This window comes from Cyprinodon tularosa, unplaced genomic scaffold (genome assembly GCF_016077235.1).
Source record: "Cyprinodon tularosa strain WSP-4 unplaced genomic scaffold, ASM1607723v1 ctg731, whole genome shotgun sequence".
NCBI lineage: Eukaryota > Metazoa > Chordata > Actinopteri > Cyprinodontiformes > Cyprinodontidae > Cyprinodon > Cyprinodon tularosa.
Genome location: NW_024039487.1, coordinates 133121 through 150719, shown reverse-complemented (window position 1 = coordinate 150719; position 17599 = coordinate 133121). Strand labels below are relative to the sequence as shown.

The 17599-nt window shown below is 36.9% G+C and overlaps 1 protein-coding gene across 1 annotated transcript in view; it reads right to left on the bottom strand.

Annotated features, from left to right (window-relative positions):
- The window catches only part of fam50a (family with sequence similarity 50 member A), a 33638-nt gene extending 19861 nt beyond the window's left edge, over positions 1–13777 (bottom strand). The window contains exons 1-8 of the mRNA XM_038269608.1: positions 13518–13777; positions 12431–12515; positions 12225–12324; positions 5996–6147; positions 4088–4164; positions 3868–3934; positions 3725–3786; positions 1341–1417 (exon numbers count right to left, since the gene is read on the bottom strand). Coding sequence (XP_038125536.1) covers positions 1341–1417; positions 3725–3786; positions 3868–3934; positions 4088–4164; positions 5996–6147; positions 12225–12324; positions 12431–12515; positions 13518–13628 — 731 coding nt within the window. The 5' untranslated portion in view covers positions 13629–13777. The remainder of the gene's footprint in view (positions 1–1340; positions 1418–3724; positions 3787–3867; positions 3935–4087; positions 4165–5995; positions 6148–12224; positions 12325–12430; positions 12516–13517) is intronic.
- Between the last annotated feature and the right edge of the window lie 3822 nt (positions 13778–17599).

Below are 17599 nucleotides of genomic sequence, written 5' to 3'. Positions count from 1 at the left end.
GTTAAGATTTAGGCTATTCAATGCTACAGTCTTAAATTGTTTGATTAAGCGATTAACAGCCTATTTTAGCTTATTTCCTGGTTGCAAAATAATTCTTTACTTGGTTAATTTTTTTTAAAACTCAATTTTTTTCTTCTTCATTTGGAAGCTATACTAAGAACTTTCTTCAGATCCAACAGTTCAAAATACATGCTGTTTTTTTAACCCGTCTTAAAACTCTTTATCAGGGGTCTGATATCAAATCTTTTGTTTTCTTAAAATCCTGCGGCCCTATTTTACAACAACAGCGGCCTATGACCATGTTAAGTACATTACTAAAATAAAAAACATAGTGTCCAAACTAGTGTTGCATTTGTCTACAGCTATTGCAAAGGCCTGTTCATTGGCAGTTTATCCAAAATGCTGCTGTTCAAGTTCTGACCAGAACCAGGAAATATGACCATATAAATCCAGTGCTCTGGTCTCTGCACTGGCTTCCTGTGGCTCAGAGAATAGACTTTTAAACAGCTCTACTTGTGTGCAAGTCTTCTCATGGTTTAATATTAAAGTACATATCTGACTTATTAGCGCCATATGAACCTTGGGCCTTGTGATCCTCAGGGAGGGGTCTCTTCGTGGTTCCTAGAGTCACTAATAGACATGGTGAGGGCCCATTTCAGTTTCATGCAGCCAAAGTCTGGAACAGCCTCAGTGAGAATGCAAAACAAGCCTCAGCTCTGACTATGTTTAAGTCCAGAATGAAAACATGCCCATTTCATGTGGCAAATGGCGACTAATTGTATTTTAACTACTTTTAATATATAACATGTATTTTTATATATTCGTATTGACTGAATTTCTTTATTGTGTTTGTAACGCAGGTGTTGCTGTGAGGCACATTGAGTTGCCTTGTGCATGGAATGTGGTGGGTAAATAAATCTACCTTGCCTAGTTCTTTTACCATCATAGTTTGGGGGTAATTAAAGTTAGAGACATGATAAATGTAATATTTATTTATGAAATAAAAGGTTTTAACTATTTACTTAATGCATAATCATTTTTTCTATTAAAAAATGTATTAAATAAAAACACTTGCAAAGAAAAACTAAAAATATTTTATTTTCTGCATTTTTTTATTTTCTCAGCTTTCTTAAAGTGCAGGATAAAATAACTTCTTCAACTGTTCCCATTGGTCTTTAAACAGACATTTCTTTTCATTGAATAATGTTTCCAGAAAAAGGATCTTTTAATCCTGCTTTAACTCTGTCAATTATAGTTCCATTTATGGATGGAAATGTTATTTTTCAGAACATCTTTTCACTTATACTCTTTTATCCAAACATTCCTCTGGCTAAACCCACCTGAGCTCACTGAAGTCCTTCCTGAGGACCTCCAGGGCCTTCTGCAAGAAGTTCTGGATGGTGTTCCCCTTCTTCATCTGCAGTATAAACACACACAGAGGAGAGATTTTACTCAGAGCCAGAAGATTTCCCTCTCTGAACTTATTTCACTGGAAGTGTTTTATTAGTAATCTGTTCTGCCAGTTAGACTCACATGTTATCAAAATACTTTCTAATTTTTCAGAACAGTGGGAAGAGACAGTTTGAGGAAACACCACAATCAGCTTTAATATAGACACTGGGCTTATTTCAATCCGTTTCTGGAATAAAATAAATGTAGAAGTCAGTTGGGTAACATCCCCAATGTCTAATAATTATAGCCTGTCTGATGGGACACAAACATAACTCCTTGTCCTACTTTCAAATCTGTTGGATTGTGACAGTTCTGGATTTTATTTGTGCCTCAGAACAAAATCAGGTTAAAACCCAGAAATATTCCTTTGAGGAGTCGTTCAGTCTTTCTGCACTGATGGCTGTATGCAGGCATTCATGGTTATATCTGCCATGAAAGTTAATAAAGAATAAGTTTAATTTTAACTGATATGACAAAAAGGTTGAAAAAAATTGAATCAGTCGAATAGTTTAGTGTTTTCCTCTGTAAATTTTATTCCAAACAGAGCCTCATTTGAAAAGTATTCACATTACTTTTCTTTTTCCACATGTAGTTTTGCTAAAACTTTTATCAAAATGTATTTATTTCCTTAAAAACTCAGAAGACAACACCCCATAAAAGCATTGTAGAAGATACTTCTATCCAATAAAATCCAGAATTTCTGCTGCATTCATCTTACACTATGTGCATTGCATGATGCTGCCACCGCCATGCTTCACTTAAGGAAAGCAGCTAACAACTTAAAAAGTTCAAGTAATTTAACATCCACTGAAAAAAAAAGTTTTCCTCAAAAATGGGACGTTGTATCCACACCAAAGACCCTTATCATCAATCGGGACTTTCAAATCCTTAAGAAAATCTACATCAGGTAGACTGGAGGTCTACAGATAATTCATTCATCTGTGAGGAAATTACTTCAGGTGGACACTAATTGAGCCATAGGAAGATATTAAGGATAATCTTCAAGGCAAAGGCTGTGTACACTGCTGCACATGTGATGTTATAGCTTTCTCATCCAGGTCATAGTCATTCCAAAATTTCTATAAAACAATCCAGTGGACTTGGTTTCCATGTGTGAAGACGTTTCACTTCCCATCCAGGAAGCTTTTTCCAATTAAAAATGTCAGGAATAGCGTTGAGTTCGAGGTTTTATATAGTTCAATCTGAAAAACTCACATGAAGAAAAAAGACAATTAGGAGAAATGTATTGATACAATTACATTGTCTTTGGCGCTCAGACCTTGGCAGGAAACATAGCACTTAATTTTGATAGATATGCATGAACAGAGCAAGGTCTGAAACTGGTGGTGGAGTGGAGACAGATGAAGTTGGTCAGTCTATAGACTGCTGGTTAGCGAGACGGTATGTTGAGCTTTATGGGGAGATCCAGTAAGCTACTTGAGCTGATACTAGAGCTTCACTCAGGGACCTGGAAGATGGGAGTCCAGTTGGATAACACAAGTTGAGAGAACCCGTCCATGATGAGCAAGAATTAGGCGACAGTGGAAAGGAAAAACTCCTTGTTGGGAAGAAACCTCTGGCAGAACCAGGCTCAAAAGAGTAAGAGTCCGGGAGGAATGACACTGATGAAGCTTTAGCTACGAAGGTGGAGGGGGGGTTAAAGGTGGGTTAAAATTGTGTCATCTGAATCAAGTCACAAAGCGCATCCACTGCCTGCCCAAAGGAGCAGAGAAAAACAGATCAGAGGCCTTTTAAGATTAACTTTGGAAGCCGATTGGCGTTCATGGAGGTGTGGTTCAAAGATGATTGGCTGTTTCACAGGTGGATGAAGGTAAGCAATGAGTTTTTTTCAGTTGAACTTTGGCCTAGGCCCCATTAGCCCAACAACGCCTTGTTTTTATGTTGAACACATGCAAATTGGAACAAGCAAAGGGGTCCACCCATTTGGAATGGGAGTCGTTGAAGCCCTGCTACTGTATAAAACCTCAAACTCAACGCTATTCCTAATATTTTGAATTGAAAAAGCTTCCTGGATGGAAGGCGAAAAATTTCCAAACTTGGATACAAAGTCCAGTGGAATGTTTTAAAGTTTTTTTGGGAATTCTGTTAAGATGTGATGTTTGAAGACTTCATCCCTTTTGGAGAAAGGCTGTAACGTTTCCACCCTACTAACAGGTTTTTATCCCGAAAGATGAGGTGAAAACTCAGTAAATGAATAAGGCAGGAAATTCCTGAATAATATTCCTTCAGTTTAAATCCACCCTGGATTTACCTTGACAGTCTTCCGATGGCCTGAGCCGTCCCAGTAGCTAAAGGTAATTTCAATCTCCTCATCTAAAGGCAAAAGTTAAAAAATATGGTGAAACTCAGGACTAGGAGGTGGGTCACACACCACAGTAAAAATCTATTACTTACTCTTGATCTTCTCCTGTTTCAGCTCCCACTCCTGTCTCAGCTCTTCTCTCAGGCGGTTCTCCTCCTCCTTAAGAGTAAAAAAGCAAATAAAAAACAAAAGTTTCAAAAAAATAAGAAAAAGGGTTAAGTCCAAACTTTTATGTTCACCAACAGTAATCTTTTTGGACAGTCTGACAGCTCATAAAGCTTTATCACAGCCAACTGAAAGCATAAACCTGACCTCTCTGTCTCTATCTGGCAGGAAACTTGTATCCACATCTGGATTTTTGCCCAGTTTTTTCTTCTTTACTGGAACATCTGCAGAGATCATAAAACAACATTTAGCTCAGCAAGTTTTGATCTGGACTTTTTATGACAAGAATACGTCCACTATATATTTATATTTAAGTATTCACACTTTAGGGACATAACACTTCTTAATAAGTCAGGCTGCCCATCGGAGTTAAGACAGGTCCAGTTAATCTGGGAAGACTGTTTTAGGGGAATTTACAAGCCTTCATGGTCAAGAATTTGCTCTACTCAATCTCAAAGTAGTTTTCCCCGGTTGAGGTCAGAACCCTGCGGTGGTTAAACTCTTCCAGACTTCACTGGCTCATCCATGCTTTGTGTTCCAGTGAAAAGTCCCATTTTGAACAAAAAGCAGTTCAGCCAAACAAAGAGCTAATGTGAAGGATAATGAAAGTCTGAATAGAATAATGAAAAAAAAGGGGGGGGTTTTGATCATAACTTTGAGGTTTTCTTAGTGATTGTTTATACATATTTTTCATGTTTTCCGTTTTACAGATTTTACATTTTCTAATTTAGTTTTTTTTTTCTTTCAAATTTCTGCATTATGATCTTTACATATTTCAGATTACATTCGCTTTCCATATTTCAATTAAAAGAACATATTGTTTGCTTCTAACAATAATAGAAGAAAATTCACTGCATAAGACAGGAGTTAAACAGCATTGATCTGTATCGTTTTCTAAGCAAGCATTAATCTCATGATATTTATTACCAGATCAGCATTATTTCATACTTTATTTAGTTGCCCTCTTTTTAGCAGATGTGTTTTGCAAATATGTTGAAATAACAAGTTACAGAGTTAAAAAGATTTTCCTCCAAATCTTCCCAATCTGTGATTTTTTTCTTCTGCATCACTGTGATATTTGATTATAATGAGAAGGAAAGTTTGACGAAACAGAAATTCCAGCTGCGCATAAGGTGATCTGTCTCATATGCAGGTAATTTGGTAAGTTTACACAATGAGCATGCCTGTGTTATGGAAGCAATGGCCTCAAACCACTTGTAAGAAAGGTAAGAGCCTATTTGCAATGATACCAGTTATTAGGGTGTGTGACTAAAAACAGCTCTGAGCTGTTTGAAAACAGCAGCAGAGTTCGACATGGGTGAAATCCTAAATCTCAATTTCTTTTCTGTTTTTTTTACACAGCTGTAAAAACAGTGTGTTCAGCACAAACTGCAAGCTGACAACATACTAGATGAGGTATTAGAAGACACAGCTGTTTACAACTTTTTTAAAGTCTACATTAGCAGATATTCAAAATGGTCCTTCCCAGTCAAACGCCAACCGAATGGCAGCAGACTTCCCTGCAACTCCCAGCAGAATCCCCTCCAACTTCCAGCCACTGGAGTGGAGAAGATCTAAATGTTCACAAATCATGACCAAAAAAATATTTTAGTACAAAGATTGCTGTTCAAAAAGGAATTGTAGGGGACCAACCAAGGACCAGCAAAGGAAAGTGGGGAAATTTTGAATGGCTGAATGAAGTGATAGTGATATTTTTTAGCTAAATTACAGAATCTCTAGATTTTACATTTGTGAACTGTCGCCAGTAGGAGCTGTCATGATTTTCAGTGCGGCTGTCCTTGCAGTTACAAATTTTCCTGGGTGCATGATGCAGAGATTTTGTCCACATCAAACATAAACCAAGCTTAACAGGTTAAGCAGGAATAAACTTCATCTGTGTTGTTATTTTATCAAGAAATAGCTTAGTGTTAAATCTGTGTTGAAGTGAAATGGACCCAGGTTAGATTCAGCTGCTTCAGGACTTTTAGTGAAAAACAGGCTTCATCCTTTGCCTTCAGATGTGTGTAATCGGTAATGTAACATGAAAATACTCACAATCCTGATCTTCCTCTGAATTTTTGTCATCATCATCCTCTTCAAAATCATCATCATCTTCTTCCTCTTCTTCATCAGGGTTAAAGGATAAACTGGCAATTTTTCTTTTTTGCTCCTCCTTTCTCTTCTTTTCTTTCTGTTTCTCAAGCTTTCTGTAAAAAAAAAAGGAGAAAAACAAACATGAAGTCAGTTTGTTTTCACAGGGCTGTAAACTAAACATTTGGGATGTTTAGTTTTAAATGACCTACAGAGTCTCCAGAGTCAAAATGGGTTACCTTCTGTGTTTAAACCTCCTAATGTGGAGACTTAATAAATAGTTTTTTCAGCCTGAATGACCTTCAGGACTTTGCAGGCTAATGGAGAAAATATGAAGTATGTATGAATATGTGGCAGGTTCTGGTCCAATAAGTAAATCCAACCATTTAGTTTATTGGAGCATTTAATCTTTCAGGACGGTTTGTGTTATCAAGAAAAATATATATATTAAAGAAAGAAAGTCAAAGATCTGTTTTTGAAATAGTAATGGGAAATCATTGGGTGTAGCTCATAATTTATTTATTTATTATCACTACTGCTTACCTTATAGAGGCTGCATTTAAAAAAAATGAAATTGTCTAGAGAGCTGTTCTAAATGAAATGTCTTTTTGTTTACACTAGTGTATACAAAATGACAAAATAAAATCTGTCTAAGTATCAGTCTAAATAAAGAAACAGTTGATTCTCTGAATGTCAAACGGCTCTCCTGGTTCTCTTATTTACTCAAATGCAGAGGTGTCAAGTAACACAGTACAAATATTTTGTTACTGTACTTAAGTACACTTTTTAGGTATATATACTATAATCCATTACTTATTTTTCTTCCTACTTCTGACTTTTACTCATTACATTTCTACACAAATATCTGTAATTTTATTTCTTATTTTTTAAAAACAAATGTTACTCGTTACTCTTGGCTTCAGTGTAATGTTTATAAATATTTATTTCACGTCATGTGCTCCATCCAATGCAGATCATTGGCGCCATCCACATCTAGTGAAAACTAGTGTCATTAGATGAGTCATATAACGCAAACACTCATTGGTTAGCTAAAGGAAATCATCAGAAGCAAGCAGGTGTTCTTCAAACTGCAAACGCGAATTGTCTATGCCAGTGGTTCCCAAAGTGTGGGGCGCGCCCCCTACGGAGGGCGCAATGCCATTGCAGGGGGGGGCGCGGGAAGCGGTATGGATGAATGAAGAAAAAAAAAAAAAAAAAAAAAACAGCGCTTGCTTGACTGAGCATAATGGACAGTTGTGACACTGCAACCCAGATTTGAGAAGATCTACAGCAAAAAGCAGGCTCACTACAGCCACTGAAAAGATGGGAGGATTAAAGTACAAAGAAAAAACTCTCAGGGAGCTGTTCAATGTTTTCACTCCATTTTGCACAGAGGCTTTTTTAATGTATAGATGATAGCAAAGTTAAATATTGTTACAAATTAAAAAAAAAGAAATATGTTTAAAATAACACAGACAACAAAGAATCCTCTTGTAATCTACAGTATAGAACTATGAAAAAAATACAGTTACACAAAAGTGTTCCACTGTAAAGATGGTGTGTAGTTTGTTTTGTTGCAACCTGAACTGTGAAATAAACTTCAGTGGAGTTTGAAAACAAAATATGTGTATAGATTTATTATATTATATGGTTGAACGATGTGTGTGCCCAGTTGATTTTTTTTTTTTTCGGGGGGGGGGGGGGGGGGGGGGGGGGGGGGGGGGGGGTCCGTCGGGGGGCGTGGAAATTTTATTGCAATCCAAAGGGGGGCCCAGAAGAAAATCTTTGGGAACCACTGGTCTATGCCATGCTACAATGCCGGATTCAGAAAAATATGTTGAAATGTCTGAAAGGTCGGACACAGGCGAGAGTGAATTGGGAGATGGAGACGGAGACAAACAAGACCTCCCTCATCCTTGGCCCTATATCAAACAATTTTCCAAAATAGTCGGAAAATTGAGCTTTCAATTCAAATAGTGGCCTCTGGCTGTTTTTTTAAAGTTACTTTATAATCTTATACTTTCAGTAGTTTTTAGAGCACATACTTTTGCCAGCGTTTTTAAACTGCAGTATCTATACTTCTATTTAAGTAACAAATATGTGTACTTTTGACACCACTGCTCAAAAGTAATGGTTGCCAACATAAATTTAGATTTACACAAATTAAGAAATAAATATGCAAACCTACAATGAGGCCATGGAGCCAGGAGGCAAAGATGATCAATCATCGCCTAAATCCCGCACTCACCTCATTCACACTGCATAAATCTTAAGCTGTAGCATTGAACGAGGCTATTAGGAAACCATCTCCTTTTGACATAGAGCCCGCCAACTGCTCAACATCTTGGTTCTTCGTTTTCCAGCTATTCTTTTGCAGATTGAATTGCACAATTTGGACCAAGATGCAGATTATAAAGTCACAAATCTGCCAAAAGCCCAAACACCCTGTTAAACACTCATGAGCATTTTATTTAAAACAGGTGCATGTAAAATATGTTTTGAATTGTCTATGTGTGCAGATGCAATACTGCGAGGCACCAAATATATCACATCCATGAGTTAATGCTCCTTCTCTGTGCTCATGGAGCTCTGATAGATTCTCTCCTAGGTGGTGGAACCAACCTGAGAAAGTCACCTGCATGCCAGTGGCTACTTTTCAGAAGATCCTGCTTTGTGAGAAAGTAGTGTAATGTTTTCTTCCTAATTGCAGCAACTAAAGTTAGCTAAGCATCTATAGGATAATACGTGCTCTTAAGGAGTTCAGTGAAGTCTTCACTAAATAACTTAGTTTAACAATTTGATCTAAAAGCAGTAGCAATATGCTCTAAAATTATTAAAGTTTCCATTTTTGAAACTTCATATGAGCTAAACTAACATTAGCTTCACTATTTATTAGAAGGAAAGTGAGGATTGAATGAACTCCTGTTTATAGCTGAACACAGGCATTTGAAAAGCAAAGAATTTAACTTAATTGATCTCACATTGAAGAAATTTACCTCTGCTTTTAACCCATCCCCTTGGGGAGCAGTGGGCTGCTATTGTGGGGCGCCTGGGGAGCAGTGTGGGAGTTAAGGGTCTTGCTCAGAGAAAAGCAGCCAATCACAGGCAGTTTGTTCTAAGTTTGGTTCCACTCTCCCCTAAGAGTAACAAAAGTTGACACGAGTACAAATCAACTGGTCTACAGCAAGTAGGAGAGCATCTGCATAAAAGGTAAAAGAGAGCAGAGAAGAAGCATGAACTTAAGGCTGATATATTTGGGGCTCTATGGCATTAAATCTGCACACATAAAATGTTTAAATGTTCATAGAGTGTAGTTTACATGCATGCATTTTAAATATAACTGCTCATATCTATTACACATATGGAGTTTTGGCAGAGTTCTGACTTCAGAGTCAATGGCATGACACTGGAGCAGAGAACACTTTGTTATAGCCAGGAGTTATGCTGATGACACGCAGCTATATCTGCCCACAAATCCACATGAAACTAACCAATTACATAGACTAAAAGTATCTCTTGAACACACAAATTAAAAATATCCTGTCCAGGGGTGATGCTGAGAAACTAGTCCATGCATTTGTTACTTCGAGGCTGGACTATTGTTATTCTTTACCATCAGGAAGTCCACAAACTGTAGTTAAAAGTCTTCAGCTGATCCAACATGCTGCAGCCAGAGTTCTGATGAATATTTAAAAGATAGATCATATTTATCCTATCCTGGCTTATCTTCATTGGCTTCCTGTTACAGGGGAACACCGTTTTTTTTTTTTTTTTTTGCATTGGCCCCTTGATTTTACGTTATTATACAAGTAGAACATCATGTTCTACTTACCCGTATTAGTTTTGTGTCATTTGGAGCTGTTTTTAAGATATTCCGTTATATCCAAGTAACGTCTTCCTATGGGCTACGAGTTGAAGACACAAACTAAACTGTTCATAATTTATACTTTATGGTACGCCAGCATTCATAACATGTAGGCGAATCACAGTCCCCCAGACATCCGCGGTTATATTTTTTATATTTATATTTTTCAAAAACAAAGCGGCGCATGTATGACCTCATCTGCACGCGCAGGGTACCATTCATTCATCCTGTCCGCTGAACTGCGGCTGCTTTTACCCACATTCCTGGAAGATGTCTAGTGCTACTACCACAGATGATCTTGCTGTCGAAATGGAATTGAACAATTCAGATTAGCTAGCCGAATTAATAGAAGGGGTAGAGCGTAGCCGCCTGTGGCCCGGGCTGCCTGTCACAACTCCAGTCCGGCGCGCGGATGACTGTCTGGGGGACAGTGATTCGTCTACGTGTTATGAATACTGTTGTGCCATAAATGATACATTATGAACAGTTTAGTGTGTGCCTTCAACTCGTTTCCCAAAGGAAGACATTACTTGGATTACAAAACCGAATATCTTTGAGACAAAACTCATATGTATGAGTAGAACATGATGTAATAACGTAAAATCATGGGGCCACTGTAAAAAAAAAAAAAAAAAAAAAAAAATGGTGTTCCCCTTTAAATCCAGAATAGAATTAAAAATCCTCTTTCTCATATATAGAGCCTTAAATGGCCAGGTTCCATCTTATATCAGAGATAGGATTGTTCCTTATGTTCTTAACAGAGCACTTCACTCTCAATCTCCGGTTTACTAGTGGTTCCTAGAATTTCTAAAAGTAGAATGGGAGGAAGATCATTTAGATATCAGGCTCCTGTCCTGTGGAAAAAGCTACCAGTTTCAGTCAGTGAGGTAGACACTAGGGGTGGAACGGTTCACAAAATCCACGGTTCGGTTCGGTTCACGGTTTCGTGGTCACGGTTTTCGGTTCCGTATATGTTCATTGTTAGCCTGACATGTTGGTTGAGTTGCTGTTAGCTTGTTGTTAAAAAATGTGTTAAAAAACGTGTTGCACAATGCTTGCACACTGTTTTTATCAACAACTTTCTTTCCGCAGTCATCGTAGGTCACTCTAAATGCAAAGTGGTCCCATACAGCAGACCTATAAAGTGCTGCTGGCGCGTCTTCCAACTCCTGTTCTTTCCTACTCGCCATACCCACACAATTCTCCACAACAACTGATTTGTTTCTGCTACACCCGGCTATGCTGCTTCGTTTCTTCTTCTTATTTACTACTGGTGGTTGGCTTTGGTCGCAGTACTGCCACCTTCTGCTCTGGAGTGTAAACGCTTCGGCTATGAGAAGAAGGAGCAGCGCATGAACCGAACGCAACACACGCGAATCGAACCGAGACAGTCGAACCGAACGGTTTGGACAGTTTTCATAAACCGTTCCATCCCTAGTAGACACCCTGTCTACTTTTAAGGGTAGGCTTAGAACATTCCTTTATGATAAAGCTTATAGTTAGAGTGGCTTAGATTATCCTGAGCTATCTCTATAGTTATGCTGCTATCAGCTTAGACTGCTAGAGGACATAGGGACCCCTTTTCCCCATTCTGTTTCATTCAATATCTGTTCCCCCATTCTGCTGTATTTGTTAGTTCAAACTCAAACACTATACTCTCACTGCTGTTTCCCATCATAGTAGCTTCATCTGGTCTGTTCCTGTTTGATTGCGACACCATCCCAGAGAGAAACATCAGTTGTGATGCTGCTTTCAACACCTTTTTTATAGATGTTGGAGCGTGGCCTGTTTTTTAATGTAGTCCTGTTTCTCATGCAATATGACTGCTAACCAATCCACATCATCGCCTCTGCATGACTATACTTGACAGCTGGAGTAAGGTATTTGTGTTTAATGCTGTGGCAGACTTTCTTTTTTTGCCTTGACCAATCATATTTCCTTTGGGCGAAGCAGTTGGTAGCACTGATTTTTTTTGTTTCACAGCCTTTATATTTTAACTGAAACTGAAAGTTTAATAGAAAATGCTATGCAATAAGGCAGATTAGAGAAAAATATTTAAAAAAAAAACTGTTCTATTTACTTGAAATTTACATCTGATGTGTAACTTAAACTTCACGTATTTAAAGAGCAACATTGACAGCAAAATAAAAAAAAATATTGTAAACAATCTGGGCACTAACATTTTCAGATTTAGTTAGTGGGGCCTATACCTAAAGAATAAAAAATAAAAAAAACAGTAGACAACAGACGCAGGGCTTTGCAGTTCTGTTGCTTGTGGATGTCAGAGATCAGACAGATTAACATTTAAAACAAAATGAGTTGCCTCACAGCTGAAGCTCTTTGGACTGCTCTTTCTTGGCCAGTTGTTTTTCTCTTTCCTTTACCAGCGCCTCCTGTTTGGCCTTCATGTCATTTAGGGTCACCAGACCTTTTTCAGACATTGAATAAGAGAAAAAGACAAAAACAAAGATTAATACCAGTGGCCGGTATAAATTAAATCCTTTCTACAATATGAGCAAATTTGTCAAACATACCAACAGTGCTGGATTTGAGCTCGGCTTCCACAGCATCGTAGTGAGCAGAGAACTTCTTGTCAATGTTGGCCTTGACCATGTTGTCCTGTAACAATCGTATGAGAACGTTAGAATGATGAGATTAAAAACTTAACATTTATTTCCCATGGAATGCAAAGCACTCGTAAAAGTTTAAGTGGACATCATCGACCTCCATTCACTCACAAAATACTTGGACGAAATCTAACCCATAAAAACAATCAACTGTACATTAGGATGATTGCAATAAAAAAATATATATATATGGCCGATATTTGCAGCCAAATTAGAGCAAAGCTTTAACGACCCATAAGGGGCTTAATCAGCACATAATATTTTCAAATATGGAGATCAGTAGTAATGAAAACCCCCAGATCTGATGTCATATATTACTTCCTGAACACAACATTAAATGCCCTACCTTTATTCTAAATAAATGTTTTAGGTTTTTTTTTTTCAATTTGAATTTGCATATTTTTCTCAATGCAATTTCCTTTTCTAAAAAAAACTATTTTAAATTAGATCAATAATGTATTCAAATTGTTCAATTACAAAAAGAAAAGAAATGATCCTGGTCCAACCTTGTTAACTTGCAGAAACACCCCTGCTACTGGTAATATTTCTCTACGGATATCAGGTTGCAACAATGCCCTAAATATAAAAAAAATAATTGATTTATTCACATCAGAATTCAAATACAGAACGTACGGGGCATCGCTGAGACCAAAATAAGCGAGTGCGATAAGTCCAAAACATGGGTGATCACATCAATTAGCCCAATATCAGCCTGGCTAAATGTGATCAGTTAAAATATAAATTAATGACAACTATTAGATTAAGGGCTGAAACAAGCCTTCTAGACTACAGCAATATAAGGACTACCAACGTATCTGATTACATGATACAGTAACCCAGCATGCGCAGCATAACACAGCATGCGCAAATGACCATGTTTATTGATTTTATTCATTTAACGTTAGAGAGAAACATGCCAAAGTAGACTGAGGTTGGATTTAGTAAATGATTGTTTAGACAAAGATGTAAAAATAACGTCTACTGCGCTTCCAACCTCGGCAATCTTCTGTTTGAGTTGTTCAAGTTGCTCTCTCTCCTTTTCTCGTTTTTTCATCAGCTGCATGGCTCTGCCCGCTTCGCTGGCGGCTCCTTTGTACTGCGCCATGTTGATATCTTTGTCTTTGAAGTTCTCCCGGAATGGTCAATAATAAGCAGGTAACAAATTAAAGATGTCCGGGTTCAGAAAAGAACTAGAGATTTTTCCAGAACTGCGAAGAATCTGCACACCATAGCAACAAAAATGGCGACGGCACAGTGCATGCTGGGTAGTTACGTGCTGCTCATAAGAAGAGGCAGCACGTTGACGCAGCTACCATGTTGGTCAGGCAGAAAACCCAACTCTAATATAAGATGTTTTTAAAATGTTTCTTATTCTGATTTAATAAATTCAAGTGAATTAACACAAATATACAGAATACACTACATACATCAACTCTTTTCGTCATATGTCTATATAAAAATTATGTATTTGCTTCATTTCTAATTATTAGATGTTAATAATGTGCTGCTTAGGATGCCCCGTAAATGCCAGAAACGAAGGAGTGGTGTGATTAATTTCATGTTATTTTTGTTGCATTTCTCCAGAAGAATTATAAGAATTTTAAAATGAAGTTCCTAATATTATGGATCCCAAACAGATGGGAGGAGGGGGTAATATATGTCAGTAGAGTGGTTGTGCTGCCCCCTAATTATAGGTGTTCATAGAAGTATTTAGCAATGGGATTGCGCATTTTTCAAGAGTTATGCATTTCACTCATCCTGCAAAGAAGAGAGCCTCACTGCCTTAAATGTGGTACATTTAATTGAAAACAACAATAGGGTTTTGCCTTTGCAATTAAAATATATGAGATTCAAGATTTCGAGAGTTGTGTCTAAGCAGTTATAGACTGGCTTGTAAAAAAATTCACATTATTGTTAGTACTTTTTAAAAATACACCACGAGTCTGTATTGCTAGAATAATGTTAGCTTAAACCGCTGAATATCGGTCCTCTTCCAAAATGATGCAGTTGGGTTGAGTTGTGTCAGTGACATAACTCACTTCCACTTGTGAATATTTTAAACATAATATATATTTTTAAACTGAACATTGTATTCTTACATTTTATGGCTCAAAGTATGTATTATTTTTGTAATTTTAGACCACAAATAGGTATGCATCACCATGACACCTAGTTAGAGAAAGATGGATTATAAAAACTGTGAACGAAAATGTATTCTACCTCTCACACCTTACAATCTTTAAACAAAACTGTCTATTACTCATTTAAAAAAAAAAAAAAAACTGCCTTGGCAATACAATGGATGGATGGATGGATGGATATACATAAATTCTGGTAAAACAGTAACGAAAGCGATCTCAAAACTTATAAACCAAGACATCATCATGGGAAGAACTTCCAGAAAAAATTCAATTCAGTTTATTTCTATAGCGCCAATTCACAACACACATCATCTCAAGGCCCTTTAAAGTTCACCAGATCATACAGTCAAATTGATTCATAGTTTTCTATCCAAAGAAAACCAGTCGATTGCATTGACTTATGGTCTCGGATGCAATCCCTCACACTTAGCATGCTTGTAGCAACAGTGGAGAGGAAAAACTCCCTTTTAACAGGAAGAAACCTCCAGCAGAACCAGGCTCAGTGTGAGTGGCCATCTGCCGAGGCCGTCATTCAATAAAGTTTCAGAATCATATTCCCATTCAAAAGGATTATAATTCATGATAAAGATCATGACCCAACAATGCAAAAGGATTGACCAAACCTAGAAGAGGCCTTGTAGAATATCCCTTTTTCACTCTCAAAGAAAGTAATGGTGATATTCCAATATATAAGACAATAAGACAACTCCTGTACCGTTAAAAACTTGGTGTTACAGCCAGAAGGGAGGAACAATTTATACTTCCCTCCAACATCAACAAGTGAGATGTTATGTGCTATGCTTTAATAAAGTTCGACTTGCACTGAACATATGTTTATGTGACGATAAAAAAATATTTTGAAGTGATGTTGTGGTGCAATGGGATGTAGAAATATGGTATAACTTAACAAAAACATTAAACAAGTAATTCCTTGCTACATTTCTATGGCTTTGGTTTCTGGGATCAAAATATATTGTTACCCAGATATCCAGAATCATCAACGATTAGTCAGACAGAGACTGCTGCTTTTGCGACACATTTCTCTTGAGTTTCAGAACTTATAGAGCCAGACTGGATAAGAAGCTGGCTTGCTGTGAGCCACTGAGACAAAGAAACCCCTGGTTGTTGGTCTGACTGCTGAGCTGTTGCTGGATGAAACTCAAGCCTTCCAAATTGAAATGGAAAAAAAGATTTGCAGTCTGGCATGATTAGGGACAGAACAAAGATGGTAAAGAATCATTTGACTAAAGGTTTTTGGTTCTTGATTAAGCAAATCATTTAATAAAACATTATTTGGCCAAATAATGTGTTATTCACTAGTTTTAGTTAAGAGTGTTAAACTGAAATATGTTTGACTTGGAGCTGAATGATTTTTGTTAATAAACTCTTATATTTTGAAGAGAAGTTGTGGTGAATTTATTCCATGTATTTGCAGAATTAGCTGTTTGACCATGATTTGTGCTCCAATCACTCTTATATTTATTGTTCTAACAAACAGCTAGTAGGGCGTGTGTTCATAAACAGTATATAACAGCTGAAATAATATCTGATTAAATAAGATATTTTACCACCCCTACCAGGGAAGGCAATAAACATCTTAAAGTATCAGAAATATAAATTCCCAGCTGGCTGGAAATTGAATAGAACATAAAATAACAACAGCACATTTTACCCCAATGTATTCTATCAAAAGGCACAATTTACCCACTGTGGGCAAGTTGGGCCACAAGATCACTTTCTTTTTTTGTAAAGTATCTTTCTTATTCTTATATATTGTTTTTCTCAGAACTGCCATGACTGTTTTCAAGGTCACACCAAATCCTGAAAAATAAGTACATATTTTTGGAAGCCTTCCTTATTTGGATAAAGCCACTTAACTTAAAAAAAATGGCACAAATAACCAAGCTCTTTGCCGTATATTAATATATTATATATATTAAAAGGAAATCAGAGCAATTTTCATTTGAACATATGAGACAACCTCTTGTCAGAAGGTGGCGTTGTGTGATAATAGCAGAACAATTAGTAGATAAGTTCAGAAGATTGCATCGTTGTCAGAGTTTAAAAAATATATAGTATTGTACTTAATGTGCTGATTTTTCCAAATAAAATGTGGGGAGGTTGGGCTTATAAATTAAAGACCATGTCAGCAGCATTTGTTTATGAAAAATTGATAACCAACTTGGAAGTTTCTCCATTCCTGATGAGGTTTTCAATGGTAAAAGTTATACAAGAGAAAGCAGCAGGATCACAACTAGATTTCAAAGTGCAGAGAAATACAATATTCTCTCCATAACTAGAGATACCATGAAAGCTCTCAGCCAAAGAGGGACTGGCAACAACTCCTTAAGTAGACCAAGTCCACTCAGCTCTGTTGCGCCCTCCGATGACCATCACCTGGAATTGAAGTACTAAACAGCACCGCAGATCCTGACAATCAATCCACTCCTCCTTGTATATGTTTATATTTATTTATTTATATATATATATATATATATATAAAGTACTTTTTATATATATATATATAAGATATTCCTTGTACACCATCAAATATTTTGTTTGAACTGTAATTTTAGATACATCATAAATGAAGAATAAAAAAGCTTTAGTGCCTGTTCTGAAAAAAAAATGTGTTTCCCCAGTTAATATCCACATAATTAATAATTGCCATTATTAAATCCATTATCATATGTTTTGGGTTTCATAATGGAAAGCTTTCACCATTTGCAGTATTTGTGTAGCTTTTTTGAGCTTTAATGCCCGTGTTTTTCTCATACTGAAGTTAATAAAGATGACAGATATCCAGATTCAGTATAGCACTCTGGAGCTCATTTCCTTCCTGGATAATTTTCTTACTGTTGACCGGCAAAAGCTGAAAAGAGGACTGGTACTATGGAATAAAGAGGTAGGTCTCTGTCGAAGTATATATGTTTCA